This window comes from Marmota monax, unplaced genomic scaffold (assembly GCF_021218885.2).
Source record: "Marmota monax isolate L192 unplaced genomic scaffold, Marmota_monax_Labrador192_F-V1.1 WCK01_AAM20220418_F8-fsc00084, whole genome shotgun sequence".
Taxonomy (NCBI): Eukaryota; Metazoa; Chordata; class Mammalia; order Rodentia; family Sciuridae; genus Marmota; species Marmota monax.
Window position 1 is genome coordinate 3,396,058 of NW_026694575.1, and position 25,936 is coordinate 3,421,993.

General features: G+C 47.4%; 1 protein-coding gene across 15 annotated transcripts in view; it reads left to right on the forward strand.

Moving 5' to 3' along the window:
• Nucleotides 1–25,936, forward strand: part of Tenm2 (teneurin transmembrane protein 2) — a 1,244,871-nt gene that overhangs the window by 1,165,527 nt on the left and 53,408 nt on the right. For all 15 annotated transcript variants that reach the window (XM_058571810.1, XM_058571809.1, XM_058571811.1 and 12 more), the window contains 2 exons: nucleotides 18,399–18,609; nucleotides 23,425–23,544. In XM_058571810.1, the coding sequence (XP_058427793.1) occupies nucleotides 18,399–18,609; nucleotides 23,425–23,544 (331 nt within the window). The remainder of the gene's footprint in view (nucleotides 1–18,398; nucleotides 18,610–23,424; nucleotides 23,545–25,936) is intronic.

Consider the following 25,936-nt stretch of genomic DNA (forward strand, 5'->3'; position numbering starts at 1 on the left):
CCCCCCCCATGCTCTCATTGCTCTACCAGCAGCCAGAGGGAATTGTGTTTTTGGTTTTGTGGTGCTGGGGATTGAACCCAGGGCCTTGTACAGGCGAGGCAAGCACTCTACCAACTGAGCTATGCCCCCAGCCCAAAAGCTTTCCATTGTAAATCAGATCCTTCATGCCCTCTATAGTTAAAATCGAATTCTAAATGTTGGTTTCACGTTGGCCTAAAGACCACCCTCTGTGTCCCCTGCCTTCTGTCTGGCCAGTCCTCTACCATCTTCCCTGGAAGTGGACTTCATCCCTGCTGGCCTCTTCTGAACCCCACCATTCCATGCTCATCCACCCCAGGGCCTTTGTTGGTCCAGGGCCAGAAGTGTTCACCCCAGGCACAGTGCACCATGGGCTCCTTGCTGTCATTCCCTTTCAGCTCAAATGCCCCCTCCCCAGGAAGGACTGTGTTGACACTAAACAGTGCCCCTCACTGTTCCCGCCCCCCCCCCACCCCCCCGAGTTTATGTTTCCCTAACATAAATACCACACTCTAATCCTATATCGAACGTGTGATTCTTCACACTGGACTATGGGTCTATTTCATCCTGTCACAGCTACCCCTCTGTAGCCCTGGGGGATTGGCTTTAGGACCCCTGTGGAGACCAAACTCCAGGATGCTCAAGTGCTTTTTATCAAATGGCAAAGTATTTCTATAGAACCTTTGCATGTCTTCCCATATAGTTGAAATCATCTCCAGATTACTGATAATACCTAACCCAATGGAAATGTTATATAAACGTTTGCTATGCTGTATTGTCTAGGAAATCCTAACAAGAAAAAAAAAAGTTGGTAAGGTTCAATATGGACAAAAAATATTTCTAAATATTTTTTACTCAATGGAGGTTTAAATCCATGCATGTGGAGCCTGAATCTAGGGAAGGCTATTTCCATTTTACATACAAATTATAGATTCTCTAGAAAGTAAGACTCACACTGGGCATGGTGGGGTACACCAATGATCTCAGCAGCTCAGGAGGCTGAGGCAGGAGGATCTCAAGCTCAAAGCCAGCCTCAGCAAAAGCGAGGCACTAAGCAACTCAGTAAGACCCTGTCTCTAAATAAAATTAAAAAATAGGGCTGGGGTTGTGGCTCAGTGGTCGAGTGCCCTTGAGTTCAATCCCTGGCACCCAAAAAAATAGATAAAGTAAGACTCAAAAATAAGCCTTTCTGTCAAACAATAGAAAATACAGCTTTTCTCCTTTACTGGCATTGTCTTATTTTTTCTAAATTACTAGCAAAATCTGAACAATATTTCTGAAGAAGATTCAAATAAAAACAGAATTTGTGTTGTTGCACAGAGACCACAGCAGGGGAAAACAATCACCTCCAAGATAAAATTTACCCTTTGAAAGCATCTCCCAGTAAATTTATTTGGCTTGAGTTTGTTTGGGGAAAAAAAAAGAGAGAGAGAGAGAGAGAGAAAACAAAAAGTATTTAAAGTTCCTGAATTTACCCAACATAGCACCTTCAGTCTTTCCTAATCAAGTCCTTAGTACTTTAAATGGTTATTAAGTGTCTCTTAAGGGATTATATTTTTTCCCTGATTAGATGACAAATCCAATATTCATCATAAAATTGTGATGAAAATGATAATCTGAAAAAAATGTTAATCACTTAAATCACCACAGACTTATTTTAGGGAATTAAAGGATTAAAACACAAATTTAACTGGTGGCCAAGAGGTAGCATTTATAGCATTAGGTTGGCTTCCTGTATTTCTGCCTCGGCCAGAGTCTCTGCCTGGATTACCATTCCTACTGCCTGCTTTCTGCCACCAGCATTTGAGTGACAGCTTAAAGCCCTGGTGCCATTATTACCAGCTCGATGGCTCCCACTGGCCAGGGCCAGATGTTGGTTCTCTATCAGGGGCAACTTTGCTCTCCAAGAAACATCTGGTGTGTCTGGAAGCATTTCATGAGACACTGCAGAAGGGAGATGCTGCTGGGATTGGGAGGTCGAGGCCAGGGTTGTGGTTAAGTGTCCCCACACGTAGGAATGCTGCCCACGGTACAGGGTCATCTGGCCCCAAATGTCAGTAATGTCAAGGTTGAGAAATCTGGTGCAGATATTATTGACATCTCCCAGGAACACATCAACCTGAGAAATCCAGATAGTCCCCCGTTTGGCCTGATGCCAAGAGCCATGATGTCCAAGGTCTGAGGAGGCATTGGTCATCTATCAGGGAGGTCAGGCCTTTGCTATGATTCTACCCTCATTGGCCAAATAAACCATGGCAATACTCCAAGAGCCCTGGAGACCCTCTCCTTATCCTTTGCATACACATACACCAAGAGCCACGGGGTGGGGTGACCTTCCCTTACTCCCAGGCTAGCACCTGGCCAAGCTGGACTCAGAACCCAGCTGGAGAGCCCTGCCCCACCCCTCCCAGCACCTGAGAGCTACACCAGGGTCAGGGCAGGGCAGACCAGGAGCACTTGAACCTCCTGGTTCAAACACAGATTCTGCAGCACAATGAAAAATATCATGGGCATCATCCTCCTCCCCCGAGGGTCTGGGTTTGGAATGCATTTCTCGCCAGGAAGTGCTTCTGCGCCGGAATGCCAGGGGCGAGCAGGGGAAAGTGGAGCAGCTGGACTTTAAATAGCAAGGCGTTCTCCGCAGCACAGCGAGAGCAGCTGCCCAGGGCCTGTGCTCTTTTCTTTGGTTTTCCATCTTCTCAGCCAAGAGCTCTGGGGGATTGGAGAGGGGCCAGAGCTCTGTGGCCAAATGTGAATCCAAAGGAAACCACAGGTCCCCCCAACTCTCTGTGCTCCATGTGTCCCATTCTCCCCACCGGCGGCGAAACCCAAGCCTTCCAAGGTATTTCTCTCCCTTTTCTGCCCTTAATTCATCATTAATCTGCACCCCCAAATACACCCCAGCTTCCTAAAATGCTGTTCCCACACACACTCAGGGACACCACCCCTTTCATTGAGGAAATCATGGAATCGTTTCTTTGAAAGTATCTGGGAATGTCAGCTGCAGAAAAGGCCAAAATATGAAGCCCCTGGCAGTTCAAATCCCAGAGAGGCAAAGTGATTTCTTCAAAGCCAAACAGCAGACAGGGTAGACCTGGAACTGGAGGGAGAAAATGCAGAATGCTTTTTCCATGCTATGGTGTCACCAAAAGGACCCAGTGACCCTCAGGAGAATGGGAATCTGCCATTACTGGTTTGAGCCGAGATCTCTCTAGACCCAAGAGCTAGGCCAAGCTGAGTGAAGGCACCTGGCCTACCCGAGAGCGAGTGCCCTCCTCAAGTTTACCCCCTCATGCCTCTCTTACCTCACCAGGGTAGCCCACTCAGACCACTGGCCATTGACATGAGGAAGCAGACACCTTCCCCCAAGCCAGCTGCACTCCTGGACAGGATGCTCCAAAATTAATTCATGCATTCAGCAAACATAATTGAGCCCCTACTCCATGTCAGGACACAGGAATGAACAAGACTCAGACTCTGCCTGCAGAGATCCACAATCTGGGGGCTGAGGAGCAGCTATTGAACCAGTCGCTACAAAGCAATATATTGAGTCTATGACAGGCCAGGCACGGTGGTGCACACCTGTCATCCCAGCAGCTCAGGAGGCTGAGGCAGGAGAATCACAAGTTCAAGGCCAGCCTTACCAATTTAACAAGGCCCTAAGCAATTTAGGGAGACCCTGTCTCAAAATTAAAAAGTAAAATAAAAAATTTTTAAAAAGGGCTAGGGCTGTGGCTCAGTGTCTAAACACCCCTGGGTTCAATCCCTGGTACCAGAAGAGTCTAAGAGTCTCTAATAGAAGTAAGGCCGAGGGGCAATGGCCACCCAGAGGATGGGCATCAAAGACTCCAAAGAAAATGAATCTTGGATTTTGAGAGATACGGAGGAATTCAGCAATAAAGGAGGGGAAGCACTGGGGTGAACAGCCAAAGCAGAAGCATAGAGTAAGGGACAGCCATGCCTGTTGGGGACCCTGGAGGATGCTGGCCCCACTGCAGCAGTGTGTGCTTGAGGGAGGCTGTGGGGCAGGGCAGGAGCAGAATGAGCAGGTACCACGTTGGTGGAGGGGGCGGGGTGAGGCGCAGGGCAACACATCCAGAGTGGCTGCTTTCTCCTCCCCTCTTATTGGTCTCCAAATTCACCACCAGACAGAAGGCGGACATACCTGCCTGCATGGCCCCTGAGCCACGCACACCGTGGCCTTTGTTTATCTTTCCTCCATTCTTTGTGTACATTTTTAACACTCAGAGGGAAGAGGCAGCCTAGTTGGATGGTGCAGAGTAGAGGTGCTGGGTTCAGAGAGCTCCGGGTCAGGTACCAGCTTCTGCACTTGCAGAGTGAGCTCAGCGGAGTCACTCCAATTCACTGAGCCTCAGCGTCTCCTCTGTTGAGAAGGACCAAGGCTGGTTCCTACCTCAAAGAGGGCTGCTGGGTATAAATGGGTAACTGCACGCAGAACAGGACAGTGGTTCTCCGTGTCAGCAAGCGTCAGAATCACACGGAAGCCTTCATGCACAGCCTTCATGCACTGAGTTTGGATTCAGTGGGTCTGGTTTGGGGTTCAAGAATGTGTGTCTCTAACAAGAGCTCAGATGCGCTGACTCCGAGAGCCACCAGCACATGATTTTGACAGGATCTCAAGTGCCGCCACAATGATTCCTCCCAGGGTGGCATCCCTGGGCCACCTCCTAGGGAGAGTCAGGCCAAGCAATTCTGAATCCTAAGGTGATGGCCTCTTGATTGGTCCATGGGCCCTGAGGACATGCTTGAGCTCACTGAAGTCCATGCCACTGAGGTATGGTGATGGAGGTTGATGGTGACTCAAGAGTGTCTAAATCAAGGACACATGTGGAAAGAGCGAGCAGGGAGAGAAGCATCCCTGTACCTTCTGTGCCATTCCACTGTACCTCCCATTTGTCCCTTTAGGACCGTGCTTGCCTGGCCAGCAGGGCTTGCTGTGCCCTTTTCTGTTGGGGTCCTTGAGCTTTGGAAAGACCTGGGTAGAAACTCTGGGAACAAGGACAGCAACCTCATAGGCCTCTTGTGAGGTGTGATTAGAGAACTCTTAGAAAGCACCTTCATGCCTTGTTATTTAAGCGACAGCTTCAGTGTTGTATCTCCCTGTATGATGTACCTTCAGGGACTCCAAACACCTACGCCTCCCCCGACTCGGAAGCTCTCATATCAAGGGGTGTGTACCTTTCAAAATCAGAACCCTCCTTTTGCTCCTGTGATCATCCATTTCCTTCCCTCCTGCCCCACTTGCTCTAGGAGGAAGGATGGCTTCCCCCGGAGATCACAAACCAGTGGCTCGCTGACATGCTCTGTTTGGCTTGCATAGGTTTTCAAAAACCTCTGAGTGAGCTTCCAACATTCACAAGGTTTCATTTAACCAGCGAAGAAACCCACGGGCTGCAGGTCCACTGGCCCAAAGAGCTAAGGGTGGAGCCCAGTTGTCCTGGTTCTCAGTGACCTTGTCCATTCTCCTTTCAGACCTTCTTCTGAGAGTAGTTATACATCCCATTTGCTGGGAGGTCTAATGTGTCTGGGGTCAGGAAGGAGAAAGGGAATCCATGGAGAACACAGGTGCAGGAAGGGGACGCTCCCGTGGCTGGTCAAGCCTCCTCTGCCGTTACTTCTGCCACGTTCTCTCACAGAACCTGTGGCTCATCAGGGGCAGACCCAAGGCAAAAATTCCAGCTCAGCTGCAGCCCATCACCCAAAGTCTTGGCCCTTTGACGAGCAACACTGAGGCCATCACATCCCAGCTCACACTCTCTGCCAGGGCGTCGGTTCCATTTGGTCTTTGACTTGCCATCTTTGTCTACACATGCCACCACGTTCATTTCTGAGTGATTCCTTACCTGGCTCTTGCGTTCTCTTTTCTTAATCATCAAAGCAATGGAATTTTAGTATCTTTCCATCTCCACCACCACTTCCCAGACCTTGGCTCGGCTGAGTGATTGGTCCTCAGCCCTTTTTTGTATTTTATTTAGAGACAGGGTCTTGCTGAGTTCCTAAAGCTGGCTTTGAACTCATGATCATCCTGTCTCAGCCTTCCAAGCTGCTGGGATTACAGATGTGTGCCCCTGCGCCCAGCCTCCTCCCCGTCATTCTGCCCACACGGGCCTTCTTGCTCCTACAGCTTACAATGCAGTCCCACCCTGGGCCCTGTGCCTGCTGTGCCAGCTGCCCTGAGGCTCTCCCCTTTAAGGCAGGCTCATGTCCTCAGTCCACATAGTTTTCCACCCAAACATCAGCTCTTTCTAGAAGCTCTCTCTGACTCCCCTGCGAGGCCAGTCCCCTCCTCCATCCCCTGCTCCTTTGCCTCTCCCCCTTTGGTGTCTTCAAACACTGTCACTCAATGTCTCTGATGCATTCAGGTGTTTATTGTCTGTTTCCTCCTCCAGGTTCTCTGTCCATGACCACAGGGTCCTTAGCTGTCTTGGTCACTCATGGTCGCAGGCATGATGAGAGGCATTGGGGGGTAGGAGGCAGTATCGTCTTGGTATTTAGTAGATTACTTAGGGAAGAATGAAATTCATTTTGGGATTTGAAAAAGCATTTAGACAATGACACCTGAGTCACTAAATACCACTGATACCATTTTACTATGCAAAGAAAATCCAAATATAAGACATATTAGTATCGTTTTTCAGTAAGACACGAGCACACAGCGATGGTGTCATCTTCTCTCTTATCAACATTATGGCGCTGCACAGTGACTTTCTATGGTTGAGACAGGAGCTATGCGCATCCTGAGTTCCCTTTTGAAACCAGAGGAAAGGCAAAGGTTGCTGAGGATGACCGTTGACCTTGACATCCCAAACCACAGCTGGCTTGAGTGGTATGGATGGAGGGAAAGAGCAGCAATCTTGAGATCGGGCCACATGTGAATCCCAGCCTTGCCACTCCCCAGCAGCTACCTGACCTAGTTAAGCCTAGTAACTTAACTCCCTAGCACTGTTTCTCCATCTGTAAAATGGAAATAAACAAATGGTTATACTGTAAATGCTTCTTTATGCAGTTTACTTATATCTCAAAATACCCAATTAAACTACTATGATTATTATTTATACTCTACAGATGGAAAAATACTAAGACTCAGAGAGGTAAAGTCATTAGCCTGAGGCCACACAGTCAATACGTTGCAACCAACATTTTGCATAGAGTATGTAGGACCCTGGTCACCTGCCTCCAGATCCTGTGATCATAATTGACAGTACAATGTTGGCTCCAGGTACCTAGCCCACAGAGAAGATATCTCCAGGGAGTACCAAGCCCAGTACCTGGAGGATAGCAATGGCCACTTTTAGAAGGACACAGTTTAGGAATTAGTGACTCCTGTCTCCCCAGCAGAGCAGAAAGTTTGTGTGATAGCCGGGTCTGGTTCCTCCTCCCCAGCTGGCAGTCCGGGTATTTCTCAATGCCAGAAAAAGAGAAGGGCCATGCCCTGCTATTCATTCTCTCAGCTCTGGTGCCAGCCTTCCTGCCTCCGCACCCCAGAGACAAGGTCTCCCCTCAGGCAGAAAGTAACCGTTCCGGCTTGTTGCTCTGAGGCGTGGATGGTGACAGCCCCTTTTCTTTCTGAGGGACCCAGCAGGTCACTGTCTGGCACCCCCTGCCTGGCCTGGGCTCCGCTGGCCATCAGCTCAGCTCTGTCTGACCTGTCAGTAGACTCTGGGATGGAGGTTGATGAGGAGCACAGCAAGGGGGAGAGGCCAGGAGCGGCCGGCAGAGGGTGGGCATTTGGGGAAATGGAGACGCACTTGGGGAGGCCAAGATCACAGGCCCTGCTCCCTGTTGCCACTGGCATCTGTGATGGCAGAGTGGGGGGATGGCAGCAGCCAGGATGGAAACCCCTCAGGCGTGGAGAACACGGCCGCCGGCTAACAAGGGTGAGCCGGTGCCAGGGAGCCTGTCAGGGCTGTCCAAGGTGGGAAATCTGTGATCGAATGAGATCATTCCCGGAGGCTGTTTCTGGGGGGAGGAGAGTGGCAGAGGCAGAGAATGAGATGGGGAAGGAGAGAGAAAGAGAGCGAGCAGAAAGGAAGGTATTTTCTGAGCCTCAGCAGTCCTCCCCCAAGTCCTCCCCCATCCAGAATCCACCTTGCTACGCTGTGGCTCCTCGCAGCCTCCTATAAGAATCAAGAGCAGAAGTCAAGAGCTTTGGAGGTCGACGGCCCCCAAGGTGGGAATCACTTCTCCCTAGCTTTGTGACCTTGGGCAAGATCCTCTCACTCTCTGAGCCTCCGTTCCTGAACCCGCCTCCCAGGGCCTCATGAGCATGACTGGACAATGACTGGCCAGGAGGTGCCCAGCACACAGCGGGAAAGCGCAGGGCAGCTTGAGCAGCCCTGGGAGCCAGCCCATCGTGACCCACCTGAGTCTAAAACGCAAACTAGGGACGTGAAGCCCTGGGGCGGAAGGTGGACTAGAACATTCTGTATCCCAGTTTTCCAAAAATCCACTCGCCTTCCAATGTGGATTCAGGTAGTTAGTCTTCTGCTTGACTTAGTCCTGCCTTAGGGAAAGGGAGCCCCTGAGTATTGGTCACTGGGCGTGTTTTCCTGGAGAACAGCCTCCTGACAGCTTCAGACAGGACTTGGCTACAGAGGGCAGCCACCTGGAGTCACAGCCCAAGCCCACCACTCAGAAGCCATGTTTTCTTGGTGAATTGCTTCACTCTCTCCAAGTGTCCCACTCCCCATGTGTAAATGTCAGTGCCAATAATGCCTGGTGGCAATTTGCAAGGGAATGAAGGAAAAGTATTTAGCATGGTGCCCAGCACCTAGGACGCTCTGCATGAGTGCCAACCACTAGTCTCATCAGACATGGTTTCCATGAATGCTTCCTCATCCTACTGACCCCGGGACATCGTCACCTGGCTGAAATGCATTGGCTTTGTTGGGCACTGGGAGCCAGTGGCTCTGATGTGCTAGTAGTGGTGATGTTGTTGGTCAGACATGGTCCCCGGTCACCCCGGTCAGTCAAGGCTGGGATCCACTCATGACTATTGAGCAGATGGAGTTTTTATGGGTCTTTCCCAGGACAGAGCTTTTCAACCTAGAGCTCCATGTTCTCATGAAGCATTTCTCAAAATGTGTGGCACTGGATACAACTGCACAGAGACAAAAGGGGTTCATGGTCAGGAAATGATACATACACCATTGCAGTATTAAAGAGTTATTGTGTATATTTAAATGTCAGAAACCCTGAGCAGTCCTGCTGGGTGCGGGGGGAGCTTTACTTTGCATAACTGATGTCTCCCAGACTGTACTTGAACACAGATTTCCCCCCTCTCACCTCCATCTCTGTGTTTCAGGGAACCTGCCGGAGACACAGTTTGGAAAAGCTACCTTAGGCCCTGGGGTCACTGGTACTCTTGTGGCTGTTTGAGGGGTGTTTTCAATAATTCACTGCAGGAGTCCTTGAGGTTTAATGCAGAAAAGAGTCATCTACAGACCTTAAAACTGCAGATTCCCAGTTTCCACGCTCAGAAAGTCAGTAGATCTGGGGTGACAGCAGGAAGCGGGTGTCATATCACTCCAGGGGAAGGCAGCAAGGACTTACTAGTGACGCATAGGAGTCTGCCTCCCGGGGATTTTGACACTTGGAGCAGCCGTGTTCGCAAACCCCGATACCCCGTTTTTAGAGTCTCCATTTTAACAAGATCCCTGAGTGATTCTGATGCTGATTGGAATTTGAGAAGCATTGGTTCAATGATATATCTGTTTGGATTCGGGTTCATTTGTTTCATTTCGTTTCTGGTGAAGAAGCCATCCAAAAAAAAAAAAAAAAATTCTCCCAGTGACTTGAAGGACAGCTAGCATCCTAGGGAAGAGAGGTCCTCAGGCCCGAGGCCACTTGCAGTGACAGTCCTTGGTTTCCCACATAGGCTTTGCTTTCTTTCCTGCTTCCCTCCTGAAGGAGGGGAAAGCCAGCCTCGCAGTTTGCAGCGGGGCCTCCCCCTGCCAGGTTTCTGATCCCCCTTTGCTAAGTCATAAGAAATGCTGAAGGTGCTTTGGGGCAAGGTTCTCTGGCCCTGGAACTCAAAGTCTGACAAAAAGAATTGGCAAGAAGAAAGAGGACAACTTCCAACAGGCTTTCCAGGACCGCAAATACAGGTCTCCTTCTATAATATTTAAGTGTGGCCAGTGCTCCATGAGGGGCTGGGCGGGGATCCTGAGGAACCACGGTCCATCAGGCAGCCAGGGTATTAATGGCAGGTGAAACCTTCCAAATGAGCACCCTGTCAGCCAGCTATTGCTTTCAAGGGCTGGCGACGCGGGAGCCCTAACAGAGGCAATGAAGAACTAATCTCATATTGCCAGGTTAAATCAAGTCAGCCTGGCCCGTTCCTTTCACTTCTTAGTTACATCAAGCCAGAATACTTTCAATTATCCCTCACTTCCAACTTGTCAGCAGGAGCTGGGTAAAATGCAAATGGAGCCAGGCCCTTCCCTGGTGCAGGGCAAGAGCTATCATTTAAGAATTGCCTCCGCTGATTTGAGATCCTCCTCCTTCAGTGCTAAAGCTGTCACCATCTCTTTCACACACGCCATCTTACCTCTGGGCCTCTCAATAGTGGGTGCTCTTAAGTCCATTCTATAGATTGGAAAACTGAGCCATGCACTTGCCCAGTGGTTATGTAGATGATGAGTCACAGACCAGATCTTAAAACCAAAACATCTTAAGTCTAAAGTCCATATTCATTCTGGCCCTGAGATTTAGAGCGACTTCCTTGAGATTTTCTAAGTACTTCCTTAGTGGCAGGGGACTGGCCAGGGTCAGCATGTAACCGTGAGGAGCACCCAGTCCAGACTAGGATCCACATGAGCCCTGCTCCCTGTCTCTCCCCTTCAGAGCAACTTACAACTGTCTGCCACCGCTTACCCTCACCCCATGCATATGGGGTCAACCAGATGCCTGAGTCATTTCAGAATTTGCAACTATGGCATATCCTAGGATCTGATGGCCAGCCCCAGCTCTGGAGGACAGCCCCATGAGCACATTGCTCCTGTTACCTGGAGAGGTATTTCTTTTGCTCTATCATGGATTGCCAGATGGGGCCAAATTCTGATTTAGGTGGCTAAATTTTTTATATAGATAGGGACCTGGAAAAATATTTTTTCCCAAGGTCCCACACACTTTAGGCATGACCCTACAAAATCTTATCCTAAAACAAAGTAACTTCCTTTGTACTCAAGAATTTCTTTCTGTCCGTAACTAGCCTTAACCCTAGCCAGCACCAGTGCCTGCCAGGCACCTACCCTCCTTTTTATTCATCGTTAAGGGCAAATGGCCCCAAGTTCCTTCCTTCTTGTCCCAACTGGTTGCCACTTCCCTTCTTCCCATTGCTTCATTACCTTTCCACTATCCCCTTATTATCTGATCTCAAAGCAGTGGACCTAAGCTTTACTGGGCTCCCCACCTGCATTGCCTGTGTTTTTCTTGGAGAAGTGAGAACTTGACAAGTATCTATCTCTGTGTAGGTAACCCAAAGTTTGTGATGCCAAGAAGACTCGAAAAGGAAAAAAAAAAAAAAAGGAGGAGGAGAAATTACTCAGAGGCCCTTAGTCATGATCAGGTGCTCCTAACTCTTCTAAGTACCATCTGTGGGTCATTTCCATCAATCTCCCCCACATCCCTGTGAGGTGCACCATTGTTACCCCGGTAGCTACAATTTCTGAATTTCCATCATAATTGGTTGACTTTGCCTGTTCTTGACTATCTTGTAAATGGATCATAGTATAGTCTTCAAAGCCCATTTTTTTAACAATTTATTTTTATTTTTTTATTGGTGCATTATAGTTATGTGTAATACTGGGATTCATTGGGACATATTCATATGAGCACATAACAGAATTTGGTCAATTTCATTCCCGATCCTTCTCCTTTCCTGTTCCTTCTTCCTCCCCCTAATCCTTCTCCTCTACTGGTCTCCCTTCTATTTGCTTGATCTCCTCCACCCCACTCCAGCTTTTCCCTTCAAAGCCTGTGTTTTTAGCCAATCCACTTTATGGCCTCCTGACCCCAGGAGTAGGGCAGATAGATTTGGTGGGTTGGTGGTGCTTCCCTGCAAACCACAGTCTGGGCAAAGTAGGGCTAATGTTTTAAAATCTGAGCTTTTGACCTGTCCCCAGCCTGGGGCTGCCTTTAGGTACTCCCAGAGCTGTCCGTGGCACCTGTGGTAGATTGTGGGCATCAATTTGAGTCACCCTGTCACAAAATAGAACTCAGAAAAGTCAATTTAGGTGTTTCTCTGAAGCCTTTAATACTTAGAAAAGCCACCAAGTTCACGCAGGTGGGAGAGGGAATCACCTGCACACCAAACCACAGGGAGCAAAGGGTTCCAAAGACTGAACAAAATGCTTCCAAACGATTCTCCATAAGCTGCCCAGTTTACAGAGATCAAAGAGGAACACAAGTGAAATAAAGTTTCTCTCATTCCCAGGGCCTTCTCTGTAAGAGGGTTCATGCAAAGACTCAGGCAGTCTCCTTCAGGTAAAAAGACGTGTGTGTTTCAGCCAACTCTGAAATGTCCAGATGCTGACTGTGGCTGCTTGCTGTACTGCCCCCACGGGCAGGGGCCCGCCACACTGAGTGTTGGCTTTACTAATAGGCACTCAATTAGGGCCTTGAGCTTACGTCTCCCCACTACCTAGGAACACCTTGAAAATCTAGCAGAGCAAACAAGGCAGGGGCTGGAAATGACTGACACAAACCTCCAGCCAGCACAGGTACAGGCCTCCTGTGCCGTACAACAAGCTGAGGGCGTTGAATCTCACCAACACATAGCAGGGTCCTCAGCCACCTGGTTGCCAGGGACACATCCCCAAAGCATCTAGTTTCTCACGTCGATTCATTTACAGATGCTCATGTCGACCAGTCAGTCACACTATTTCCCAGCAGGAGAAGCGCAAGGGCCTACAGAAGTGACTGCATCTCACACCGCCCACATTGCCCCCGCTGAGGGGCCTGGTGCCGTCTTCAGACTCTTTTGGGAGGGAAACAAACTCTCCTTCCCTTTTCATCCAAGCTGCTTCTCAGGGACTTGGGTGCTTTACTGACCCTCTTTCTGCCCCGTCTCACCCTCTGTAGGATGGGTGACAGGCTAATTGTGAGACAGTGCCGGTGCAGGGCACTGTACCAGGCTCTGCTCCAGACACTGTGCGTCATCCTCTAGCCCGCACAGGGGAGTGATCCCAGGACCCTGGGATGCCAAAGCCCTCATGTTGAATGGTGTAGTGTTTGCATTTAAAACCACACACATCCTCCTGATCATTAAAAATTGTCTCCAGATGACTTACCATACAGTGTAAGCATGCTGTGTAAATAGTTGTTGCAATGTATTGTTTAGGGAATGATTACAAGGAAGATCATCTGTACTTCCTCAACACAGAACCGTCAAAGGCCTCCAAGGTTAGTTGATAAGGAAACCGAAGATACAGAGGACCAAGAATTAATCACTTCTCAAACGTCATCACCATCGTCTCCATTTTACATATGAGGGAAACTGAGGCATGGAGCAGTTAATTCCCCAGATACCAGCTAGGTAGAAGCCAATCCTCAGATTAAAATCTAGAATCCAGAGTATGAAATTCTTGAATGACATTATTCTGCTTTGCAAAGTTGCCAAGAAGGTTTAAATCAAGAACATGGGACAATGCCCCTCTATCTATTGCATCTATTATCACTATTAATTGTTACCAACCTGTCACTATTTGGAAACACAGTCTGGCATGCTTGCCAAGATTCATCCAGCCCAGAGCCCATACTAGTGATTGACTCAAAATATAAGGGCATATTAATTTTGTCTATATTTTTAATATTTTTAGTTGTAAATGGATCTTTTATTTATTTATTTATATCCGGTGCTGAGGAATTGAACCCAGAGCCTCACACATGCCAGGCAAGTGCTCTACCACTGAGCCACAACTCCAGCCCTTCATTTTATCTATTTTAATGTCCAGATTTTATAAACTAAGAGTTAAAAACCTTCAGTGAGTTTTTATAGTAATGATTATAATAATACCTATGGTTTATTAAACACATACTATTTGCCAGACAGATGATGTGTGTGTGTATGTGTGTAATCATTTATTCCCTATCACATAACCCTATGTACAGGTACTGTGATAACTCAATCGTTTTTTGTTGTGTGTTTATATATATATATATATATATATATATATATATATATATATATATATATATATACACCAGGGATTGAACCTAGGGGCACTTAACCATATCCCCAACCCTTTTTTATTTTTTTTATTTTGAGACAGGATCTTGCTAAGTTGCTTAGGGTCACCCTAGGTTGTTGAGCCTGGCTTTGAACTTACAATCCTCCTGCCTCAGCCTCCCAAGCCACTGGAATTCCACCATGCACCACCATGCCCAGCTGATAAACTCGGCTTTAAAGGCAAGAAACTGGGGCTCAGCAAGGTTGTTTAACTTCCCTCGCTCACACAGCTAGGGACTAGGGAAGGTGAACTTCAACCTCATATCCATCTGGTTCTAGAGACCAAGTTCTTACCTCTGCACGTATCTTCTTTGTAGAATTTTTGGCTTTTTACACTGGGACTTATAATCCAAAGGATTCAATTCAGCAATAATTAACCCTGATTTCTGCTTCACATTGCCAGACGGTTAGAGGAGATTCTCTGATTTTCTTTATCAACAGTAATGAAAAGAATGCCTCATATTGTTCCCAGAAAGCGTCTCCCATGTCACCCTTCCCTGAAATTGCCATTGCCATTAGTATATGATCTATACGTGTAGACTTCAGCAAGTGCTGTGACTTAGCATGGGCTTTGACAGAGGCACCTAGACAATTCTCCTTGACCACGTTTCAGAGTGAAGGAAGATGACACCGATGTGTGCCACCACGGTGTACCCCACAGGGCAGCCCCAAGTGCGCTTCCCCACAACTGCCGAGTCAGACTCAGGCCCCACGGCCCCTGCACACCTCTCCCACCACCCTCTCCACAGGAAAGGCAGCCAGACAAACAAATAGGGAGGGAGAAATATAAATAAAGAAATCGCCCAATGTCATAGGAGGGCCAGGTGGCTTCCCCCCGCTGTTGAATGGAGACATCGGAGGCCTCTTAGGTCCTGAACTGGTGATTCAGAACAGTTTGATTGCTGCTTGATTGTTTGTGAGATAACTGCGAGATTGTCAGTGACAGGGTAATTTACTGAAGATTGCAATGTCAGACTGCATCCAAGGGGCTGGCTGGCATGGAGATGCGCTTCTCATGACTGACAGGCCACTGGGAGATTGGAGTGCCAATTTAAAGTTCACAGTGCCGTCGGAAAGTGTTCGGCCTCGGCAGCCCATAATCACGCAGCATGATGAGGTCATCGTAGGCATAAGGTATGCTCGCACGTACTCACGGAGAGAACCCCAGATGTGCCATCTCTGGAGCAGGTACCTGTAAATATGCAGGAGGAAATCACTGAGACCTTTTTTCTTCTTTTTTCCTATTTGTCATCTGCAGTTGCTGACATGTTTAGGCCATCTCCTGCCAGACAGACAGGCTCTTGAATAGAAAACCCAGAATCAACAAAACAGTGGGGAAATTGGAGATTTGGAGTTTGGAGGCAGTTTGCAGCCCAGGGAGATGGCAGGCAGGAGCAGGTGGGGAGGAAAGTGCACAGAACTTAGTGGACAAACTCTCTCAAGGCACTGAGTGCAAGAGGCCCTCAAGCTGGTAATAAGGAGTGGGTGGTGTATGGACCAGAGGGGAGGGAAAGGCCACTGAGATGGATGGAAGTCCTAATGGGAAGAGGCTGGCGACCTTAAAAGAATCTATAATGCTAACAACAGAGGGTTCCTTCTCACCTGGGAAGTTTCTGAGGCTGCAGAATGAAACACTGCCAACGTAGCTCAGTGGGTTATTTTTAAAATCCGAAGCAAGCATTCCGTGGTGGACTATTTCTGTCTAGAGAAAGCAGTGTGCCGGAGGTGATGGTCAAGGCAGAATTCTGTGCAATTATAGTTTTCCTTTCTCTTTTTTTTTTTTCTTATTCTCCAATGGCCCTTGAGTCCAGATTGGACAATGGGATATGGACCTGATGTGGGACTTCAATCCTCCTACTGGATATAGCATGGTTTCTGGGTCTTTCTGGGGTCTGAGTCTTCCGCTCTCTGGGGAGTAGCTGATTCAGTCCGCTGAAACATTTGGAGCCTTGATTTGGAAAGTTCCTAAATTTAAAGTGTGCGTGCCTGCTCACTCCCCTGTGCCTGAATTTCTAGGAATTTTTTTGTAAATCTAAATGTGTTACAAGGCACGGAGCGGCATTTGCCCGTGTGGAAAATGAGAGGCTAGGCTTAGTCATTGAAAGCCAAGCAAAACATGCAACTTCCTAATTTGTTTGTTTGCTAAAAAGGAAGTAATGCATTAAAATAATTGTACATTAATTGCTAAAAGACAGTGGAACTTTGGTGAAATTATATATTTCAATTCCATTAGCAGAACCAAACGTAAAACTTAATGCCAAAAAATTTACATTGTAGTAAATTTAAAGCATACAACCAGGCCTCTGATTGGGCATCTTAGTACAGGAGTCGGTCATAGCACAGCCTTGGGTGTGAGAACCTGTTTCTGTGATGCTGGTTAGGGCCAGAAAAATGCCTTGCTATCAAATCCAGGAGGTGTAAGCAAGTTTATTCTCAATCAATTCCCAGCAGAGTGAATAAGGATTGGCCAACAGATCCATTCTAACAGGAAATCCCAAGGAGTGGACACTGCCCAGAACCTTCCTGTCCTTAGCTCTAACAGATGTGAGGAATGGGAAACAGTCATTTATTCATTCAACAAACATTAGTGTTTGGCATTAAGCAAAACATGAATGTAGAAATTAATAAGACACTGTTCTCTTCACAGAGCTCATTTTCCACTCAGGGAGGCAAGCATAAAGAGATAATTAATTCCAGCACAAGGAAGTTGGTGTTAACAACAACCATTTCTAGATTTTTTTTGTGTGCATTAGAATCACCTGAAAATTGTGATTAAAATGCACCTTCTGGACCCTGCCCCCAGTGCTGTCTCTGGAGGGTCTGGAGTGTGTCCTTGATTTTCCCCATAGGATTTCAACGCAGAGCCATTCATTAAAAATCTCTGGTCAGGGATGCACACTGCAGGAGCAGCTGTGTCCATCCACTGGGGCTGCTGTAACAAAACCTCCGGACGTCGAGTGACTTAAACAACAAACACATATTTCTTGCAGTTCTGGAAGATGAGCAGCCCAAGATCAAGGTGCTGGTGGATTTGGTGTCTGGGGAGGATCTGCTTCATAATTAGTAGATGGCCATTTCCTCCCTGTGACAGGGGCAGAAAGAAAGCCAGAGGACTCTCAGAAGTCTCATTTACGAGGTCACTAATCCCTTTCAGGTTCCACTTCCAGTGCTGATTTCCCTCCCAACAGCCCCACTTTCTAGTACCATATATTGGGGGTTAGAGTTTCAACATACGGATCTGGGGGCACACACATTCGGTCCACAACAAACCCAGCCAAGGGCATCATCAGGAAGGCTTCCTGGATGGGGAGGCCACATCTAAACCAGGTCTCAAGCTATGATCCCGTCTGTCTGCTTCTGCCACCATCCTGTCCTCTTTTTGAGGACAGGTGCCATGATTTTTGGCTCATCCAGCAAGTAGATGCATGTAAATGTGTGTTTATGAATTGTAGATGGATAAGTAAGAATCATCCCAGGAATGGTGATGTGAGGGGCAGGAATCCAGGCAAGTAAATCCGAATGCTGGAGGTCCTGCCGACAGGTAAGAGGGCAGAACCAGAAGCAGCAGGTAGACTGGTGGCTCAACTTTCAGGTTCCCGTGTCAAGGCCATTTCTACACAGGATCTGGAAAACCCAACACACAGCGCCTGGTTTTCCAGCTGTTCAGCAGTTCCCTCGCTGGCTTAGGGGAGCAGGAATGGAATTCTTTTCTCCATGGAAGTGAGACTTAGGTGCCCCACACGTTTCGACTGCTTGTGCTCCCGTTAGCACGGGTCTCTGAGAACTGGCCATCGGTCGTTATTTGTGCAATGTTATTTAAATGCAACGTTTTTATTTTTATTTCCAACCGCTCCAATAACCCTGGCTCATAGTAGAAGAAGGAAGACATTCCGGAGACATGTAATCAAGAAAGCCAATAGAAACCCACTTATCTGCTACTAGGGACAACGATTGTCAACATTTTCAGTCACGTCCTTTCAGTCCTTTATTTTCGATGCACATAGGTTGGAATTATACGAGGTTTGCTGTGTGGAACCTGCCAATTCAAGGCCCCGGGGAAGTGTTAGCATCTCCAAGCGGCTGAGTGCCATGAAATCCACTGACCCTGGCTCTGCCTCTGCCCCTCCAGATGGCCTGGTGGACTGCCTGGACCCCGACTGCTGCCTGCAGACGGCCTGTCAGAACAGCCCTCTCTGCCGGGGCTCCCGGGACCCCATGGACATCATTCAGCAGGGCCAGACGGAGTGGCCAGCTGTGAAGTCCTTCTACGATCGCATCAAGCTCCTGGCAGGCAAGGACAGCACCCACATCATTCCTGGAGACAACCCCTTCAACAGCAGGTAAGTACCCTGTGTCCCCACAGGCTGCTGCGGTCACCAGCTCCCCCCCACTGGGGCAGGAGGAAGTGCTCCTCCCTTTCCATGGGCCCCGTTGGCCTGGAAATGGCCCAATTGAGGCTGCTCCCTGCCAGGCTCCTAGAAAGCCCTTCCCTCACTCCAGGTGAGGCTCCAGCAGAGCCCCGTGCACCCTGTAGGACTTGGCCACCTTCGATCCAGAATTGCTGGAGATACCTGTGGATTCCCCCGTTTTGTTATGATCTATTATTTTATGACACTCTTGTCATTCTTTTAAATCTCCCTTTACAATGCCTCTGAGAGTGACTTTTGTTTGAGCATTGCTTAAATAGTTCATTCGGTAGAGGCTTTTTGACAGCTGTTATTAAGTTGATAACATAACCTATCATCCTGGCATCTTGGATTCAAGATGATGCCAGTGGGGAGAATGTATTGAGCACCTAGGACGAGCCAGAGATGTGCCGATGACTTCGATGCTCACGGCAGCTCCACCCCTGGCGTCTCCTCATGGCCCATTATGTGCAGGGGCCACTCATTCTCCCCAGTCTGTCTTTGCTCTGGGTTGCTGATTTGAGGTTTATGAATATTCTAGGGTCAAATTCTGAATTTATTTTGTGGCCACCTTGGCCCTTCCCTTCAGGCCAGGACAAGTTGGAACTGTGCCCCGAGAGTAAAGGGAAGATTTCACCGCGGGGCCCCTCCCAACCATCCATCCCCTCCTACCTTCTAGGTACCATTTGTACGTCTGAGGGTAGAAGGAAGGGATGGGAGGGGCCTGGCTGGGCACGACTGATCTCTGTCTCCATGGGCCCAGATCCCCATCTGGTGGTGTAAGACATGCGGCAAGGTCTTCTTGGTGTTACCCCACTCCATCTCTGTGCCCCTTCATGAAGAAAAATCAAAACTGCTGGGGTCCTCGCCCACAAAACCTCTAGCATCTAGGAACTTGAGCGAAATGGTCCTGACGCCTTGTCCTTCTGACAGCCCCATCATGCACCATTCTCTCCCACGCCCCACCCTCCACCTTTCTTCTCTATTTCTTTTTCTAAATTTTGAATTTTTTTTTTGGTTGACATATACTAATGGGACATATTTGGTACATATTCTTGGGTTATAATGTAGCATTCTGACTCATCCATACATTGTGAAATGATCAAATCTGACAGATTAGAATATTCATCACCTTAAACATTTGTCATTTATTTATGGTAGGAACATTTAAAACCCTCTCTTTGGGTTATTTTGCAATATAAAACACCTTTCTACTGCCCACTCTTGTGCCCCTCCTATGCAACAGGACACCAGAGGATATCCCTCTGAAATGTACTGCCCTCCTCTTCCCCTTCCTCCTCCTCCTCGCCCAGCCTACATCCTCAGGAAGGCTCCTGAGCTTGCTGTTTATCAGGCCCAGCAGGACGGGGAATACTAGGCTTCACTTTTCTCAGGAGCTTAATTGGTGATTCTCTTGTTACTCCCATTTTGGACACCATGGAGCCATGGCTGTCCCCATGGGAGGAAACACCATGGGGAGGAGACACCATGGGGCCATGATTGTCCCCACCCCTCCCTGAGAGTCTAGCTTCGATGGCACAGGAAAGGGTAGGAGTTGGTGCAGCCCATTCCGCAGCCTCCTAGAATCCTCTGGAAAGTTGGGCTGTCCCAGTTATTGGCAGCCATTTTGAATGGACTGCTTAACAAAATCACCTTAAGTCAACAACTTTGGCTTCTCTGTTCTGATGTTACCAAACATAAAGTAGAAAAATAAATAATAATGCGAGAGAAACCGTGATCTCCACCCTCTTCTATTTCCACCCTGACACTTCCTAACTGTGTCACATTGGGCTCATAAACCTCATTTTCTAGATGAGTGCCATTAGAATAGTATCATATTCTACTCACGGTATGTTGTTGTTTTAATAGAAGAATAAATAAACAATGAATAAATAAATGAATGAATGAATAAATAAACAAACCACAACTCTCTGACCAAAAAGGAAGTGTTCCCTCTGCTCCCTAAATCTGGGAAGGTTTCTGTAGTCTGTTTCCTTTTAATTATGAATGTAACTCATCTTGCCAAAGACTCCTGGGTGGATCTTGCACTAGGCCACAGCCTTTAGGTTGAGTTGGCATACAGTTGTTTTGTCCCATGAACACATCCTCCAAAGACCCCGGGTCAACTTCCATCTGCTCCCTAATTTACATTTCATTATTTCTACCCTAAATCCTAACAGTCTCCTTTCCATCCTCTTCCTCCACCTATCCCTTCTAACTTCCTCCTCTCCTCCCCAGCAACAGTTACCATTGCCAGAAAGCATCTCAAGTGAGGGCCAATATACAGGGGGGCAGGCAGGGACCCCAAAAATCTTCAGGGGATTATCCCAGCCCAGAGATGTGAGCAAAAGGAAGTTGCCATGGAGAACTCTCTGGAGCTCTGATGATCCACTCCAGCTTGTCTGCACAGATCCACGCAATACCAAACTGTACTCCAAGGCGCAGGTCGAAGTTCAGTAAGCATGTGGATTTCAGTACATCATTGCCTGACAAATAATGAAGGACAAAGCCAGGAGTAAAAAGGAACTTAATTCAAGACTTCTCAAAGGCGTTCCCTAGATAATGGCATACAAAAATAACTAAAATGCCTTGACTCCACCACTATAATTTATAGAGCGGATCTCACTATCTAGATAATGTGATAATTGTTACACATCAATAATCATAAATAGAAATGAACTGATAGCATGTCTTAGCTGAATCTTTTCAGCAAATTGGCTGCCTGGAAACGATAGAAAGCCAGCAACAATGAAGAATTAGAAAAATAGAAGGGTAGAAATCTTGGGCAGCCCAGCCCCTTTTATTCCTATGGTGCTCTGCACAGTCTTGTGCTACAGGACTGATTTTTAAAAAATAGCAGTTGTAAAAAGAAAATTTTTTTAAAAAAAAAAAAAAAGGAAGGGGGGAAGAAACCCACTGTGGAATGTACTTCCGATTTTGTTTTCTTATCACAACCACTGTGTACCTTGTGGTCATCAACACACATCATCGATTTTAAAATAGTGTCTGGTAAGGCCTTAAAGAAATCTAAGTCTGAGCTAAGATAAGAAAATGGAATTGAACAAAAGGATTATTTTCATAAATTAGTTTTCTACTTTCAAAAGACTCTAGCATTGTGGTTGGAACTAGCTAAAAATGAGATTCATTTGTTAGGCAGCCAGTAGCAGACAATTAGAGCTGTCAGTGGAACAGTCTAAACACCCCTGAGATCGTCAAAGGGTTGGAGTTGAACAGTGGGGGGTATTACTAATAGAAAGAGAGATGCTTGGAGACAGCCTCCCTCCAGTTTGCAGGACGCTTGGGATTGCAAAAGTGAATGCATTCCAAAAATCTTGACAAGATTCTGGCAAAGAATGGGTCAGCTTGATTGCCTACTCTAGAAATTGGGAGTGTGTCCAGGAACCCGGGAGCCTGAGAACCTCTTCGCTTTCGCCAAATTGCCCTGTATCTTCAAGGCCAAGATGTGGAGCTTCTCATTGTCTCATTTCTCCATGAAGTCTAGAGGATTCAGGTGACAGGAGACATGGCTCTGGGTAGAATACAGGGTGAGCACCCCTAACCCCAGAGTTCAAAATGTGAAATGCTCCAAAATCCCAAATACATTAAGCACCAGCGTGGCACCCCTAAGTGGGAAATTCCATACCATGAAACTTTATTTCATGCACAAAGTTATTAAAAGTATCGTATCAAATCATCTTCAGGCTATGTATATAAGATGTATATGAAAGCATAAATAAATTTTGTGTTGAGACTTGGGTCCCATCCCCAAGATATCTCATTATGTACATGCAAATATTCCAAAATCTGAAAAATTCCAAAGCCTGAAACATCTCTGGGCCCAAGCATTTCAGATAAGGAATGTTCAACCTGTATTGTAGCATCTCTATGGCTGGGTGCAGGGTTTCCCAGAGGTAGTTGGTTGGAAATTGGCATTGTTGGGAAAATTCTAGTTACTGTGGTCTGGAGAGAAAGAACTTTCCCTAACATCAGGAAAAAAAAAATGCGTGTGTCAGATTTCAACCACCCACCCCCCAGGACAGTTGGAACTTGACATGAGAAAAATATGTAGCTACATGCAATCCAGAATCCAAGCTATTTTCACCAGAAAGAAATATATCTCCAATGTTCTCTTTTCCTGAGGCTTTTATAGATTGGGAGAAATTTTGCTCTTGGAGGGCAGCAAAAAACTATGTATGTGTACATCCCAGCCTCATAATAAAACCTATGTGCGCTGCCCTGCGCCCCCAACTCCCAGCCCGGAGGAGGATCGTGGCATGGCCTTGCTCCAGCACCAAATTAGGAAATGAGCAGCCAGATGGGGAAGCTCTCACCCGAGCATAATGCTCCGTGTGCCAGGCAAAGGCATGCACGTGAGGGATGAGGGCAGCCTGGAGCCCGGGCCAAGCAGAAGCCAGACTGCATCAAGCAGTGGAACCCAGCCAAGGCTGGAGAGAAAGCACACGGGAGACCACTGTCCAGCCCCGGGGCGGGCCAGTCTGCCCAAGGGATTTCACCTCGAATGTCAGAATTTTTGTTCTTAGGAAAAGCAAAACATTGAGACTTCCCCTCTGCCCATCCCTCTGTGCAGACATGGTCATGTGGATCTAGAAATTCATGTTGAAGGTCTTCTCCTTGCCTGGGGACCAGATGCAGATGAGGGAGTAGTAGCAATAAGGAAAGAGAACTCAGCACCCCTTGATCTGTTTCTCCTGCATGTGGCTCAAAGACCTCTGTTTCTTTCTCTCCCAGCTTGGTATCTCTCATCCGAGGCCAAGTAGTAACTACAGATGGGACTCCCCTGGTCGGTGTGAATGTGTCTTTTGTTAAGTACCCAAAGTATGGCTACACCATCACCCGCCAGGATGGCACGTAAGTAGCACTGTGGGCTGGGACCTGTCCAGGGCTGAGTGCGGAGGCGGAAAGCCATGGTGCAGTCAGCTTGGGTTTATGTGGCTCCCTGTGTGAGGTGGCCACTAGACCAGACCTTCAGAGAGGATTCCCCAAAGTCACTCCATGCTTTCCTGTGTGGTATCCCAACCAGAAAACAAATGCTGTTCTGTGTGTGCTGGGGGTGGGGGCAGATTCTAGAAAGAAGGTGGTTTCTTAGAAACTAACTCCGATTTTAAATCAAAGGCAGTGCAGGGTGACAAGAATCCACATGACACAGTGTCCTGTGGTGATCCCCTTCTGCTTTCATCTGTGGCTCTAGGAGCTGTGATGTTTTCGCTACAGTCTTGAGGGGGTGGGCTGTAATCAGAGAAGTCTAATTAAGTACATTTAGCAGTCTCCCTGCTGTGTGAAGGAGGCAACAGTCCCCAGTGATCTTCTGATTGGGAACGTGCGCCCATTCACCCCCACCAAGAAGAAAGCTCTGCCTCTGCCTGAACCTACCGGGCACCGAGTCAAAAGTTAAACACATGATAAGAAAATAAGAAGTCTGTAGGAAGGGGAAAACACTGACTCTGCACTGGAAATTCTTACACACACACAGCTGTCCTAGCCATTGCAAAGGAAGCAAGCGTCCATCACTGTAAACCTGATGCAGCACTTTTTCTATAAAACCAGACTCTGGGAAATCCTGGGCATGGCGTGGGAGGTAAGAACTGTGAGCTTGGCTTTCTCTGGTGAGGAGTCTAGTTATTCCCTACTGTCCTAAGCCTTGCAGGCAGTTTTTTAAACCACCAGCCTACAGTAGATCCACCTTAACATTCCAACACTGAGACCCAAAGGAGGGGTCTAAGGATTCACATCCAATCCTCAGTACCAATGTTCAACTTACAGTGCCTTACATCCCAAGCACATCGTAAGTTGAAATATCATAAGTCAAAAATGCAGGGCTGGGGCTGTGGCTCAGCGGTAGAGCACTTGCCTAGCATGCGTGAGGCACTGGGTTCAATTCTCAGCACCACATATAAATAAATAAAATAAAGGTCCATCAACAACCAAATATATATATTTTTTTAAAAAAAAAAGAAGTTTAGTTCAGATATCAAAACATAAAGAAAGTAACATTAAAAAAAAAATGCATGAGCTCTACCTGACCTACCAAACATCCCTGCTTAGCAACACAGTGCGCAGCAGGTTGTTCGCCCTGGTGATGGACTGGGAACTATGGCTCCCTGCCACTGTAAGTGTGGACCTCTTGTTGGTAACTCAGGAAGAGATCAGATGTGCTTAGAGTTTCTACTGACTGCAGATCACTTTCATAGCCTTGAAAAGCTGAAAAATCATAAGTAAAACCAACATAAGTGGAGGACCAGCTGCAGTCATTAACTGTCTGGTAGCTCTACTCAGAGGTTTCTATGGCCAAATCCAATTATTCAAAAGCACTGGAATGGTTAACAGATACTGCACAAAGATCTTTGGGGCCTTGTTCATTCTTGGAAGTCAGTGCTCGTGAAGAACTAACAGCCTTGAGGCTATTTCTGTAAAGTCCTGTGAAACAGCACAAGACACTTCTGAGTCCTCCCTCTGCTGTCTGTCCCTTCCACTCTCCTGTCCCTCTCAGATGCTCCCTGACTAATTAGGGCCCAAATCCACCTCCAAGATCATCTATTCAAACTCCTGGATCGGTGCCTCTTCAGTTTGCTCAGGTTGAAAAGCTGTGCAAGTCCCAGGCCGTGTTTGGGAATGCTCCAAGGAATCCCACAATCTGTTATGAATATAGCATGGGCCACACTCTTCCATTGACTCTTTCTTGCCAGTTAGGAACCATGTTGCTTTGAGGCATTTGAGTCTCTTGTACAGCTTAGGCAAATCCTTCCCCAACAGCATGCATACCCAGGAAACAAATATATAAACAAATTCATATGTAAACCTTGACCTTCATATCTATGTGGTCCTCGGTCATTTATTTTACGTCTGTTAGAAAACAGCGATTATGTTACCAGAATTGGATGAAGCCAGCTATCAGTGTATTTTCACTCTGATCCAAGCGGTAGGGATTCTGATAGAAGCAGGATGGAAAAGCTGCTTTCTGCAAAGAGCTGAGATTCCAGAGGAGTACAGCCGGGAGTTGGAGGCGGGGTACTCTCTGTTGACCTCCTACCTTTCTGTGAAATGGGAAAAGCAGAGCTTTTGTATTTTCACCTTCTTGGTGGGTCACCTCCACCCAGATCATCAGGAGCAAGCAGGAATACAGTGAAAGAATCATTGCCAGAGACAGAAGCAGAATGGAGTTTGGCTATAAGCATGGTGCTGTGAGCCCCTGCCAATGTCCGAGCATCACGTCACTGTCACCACACTGTCTGCTGAACACTTC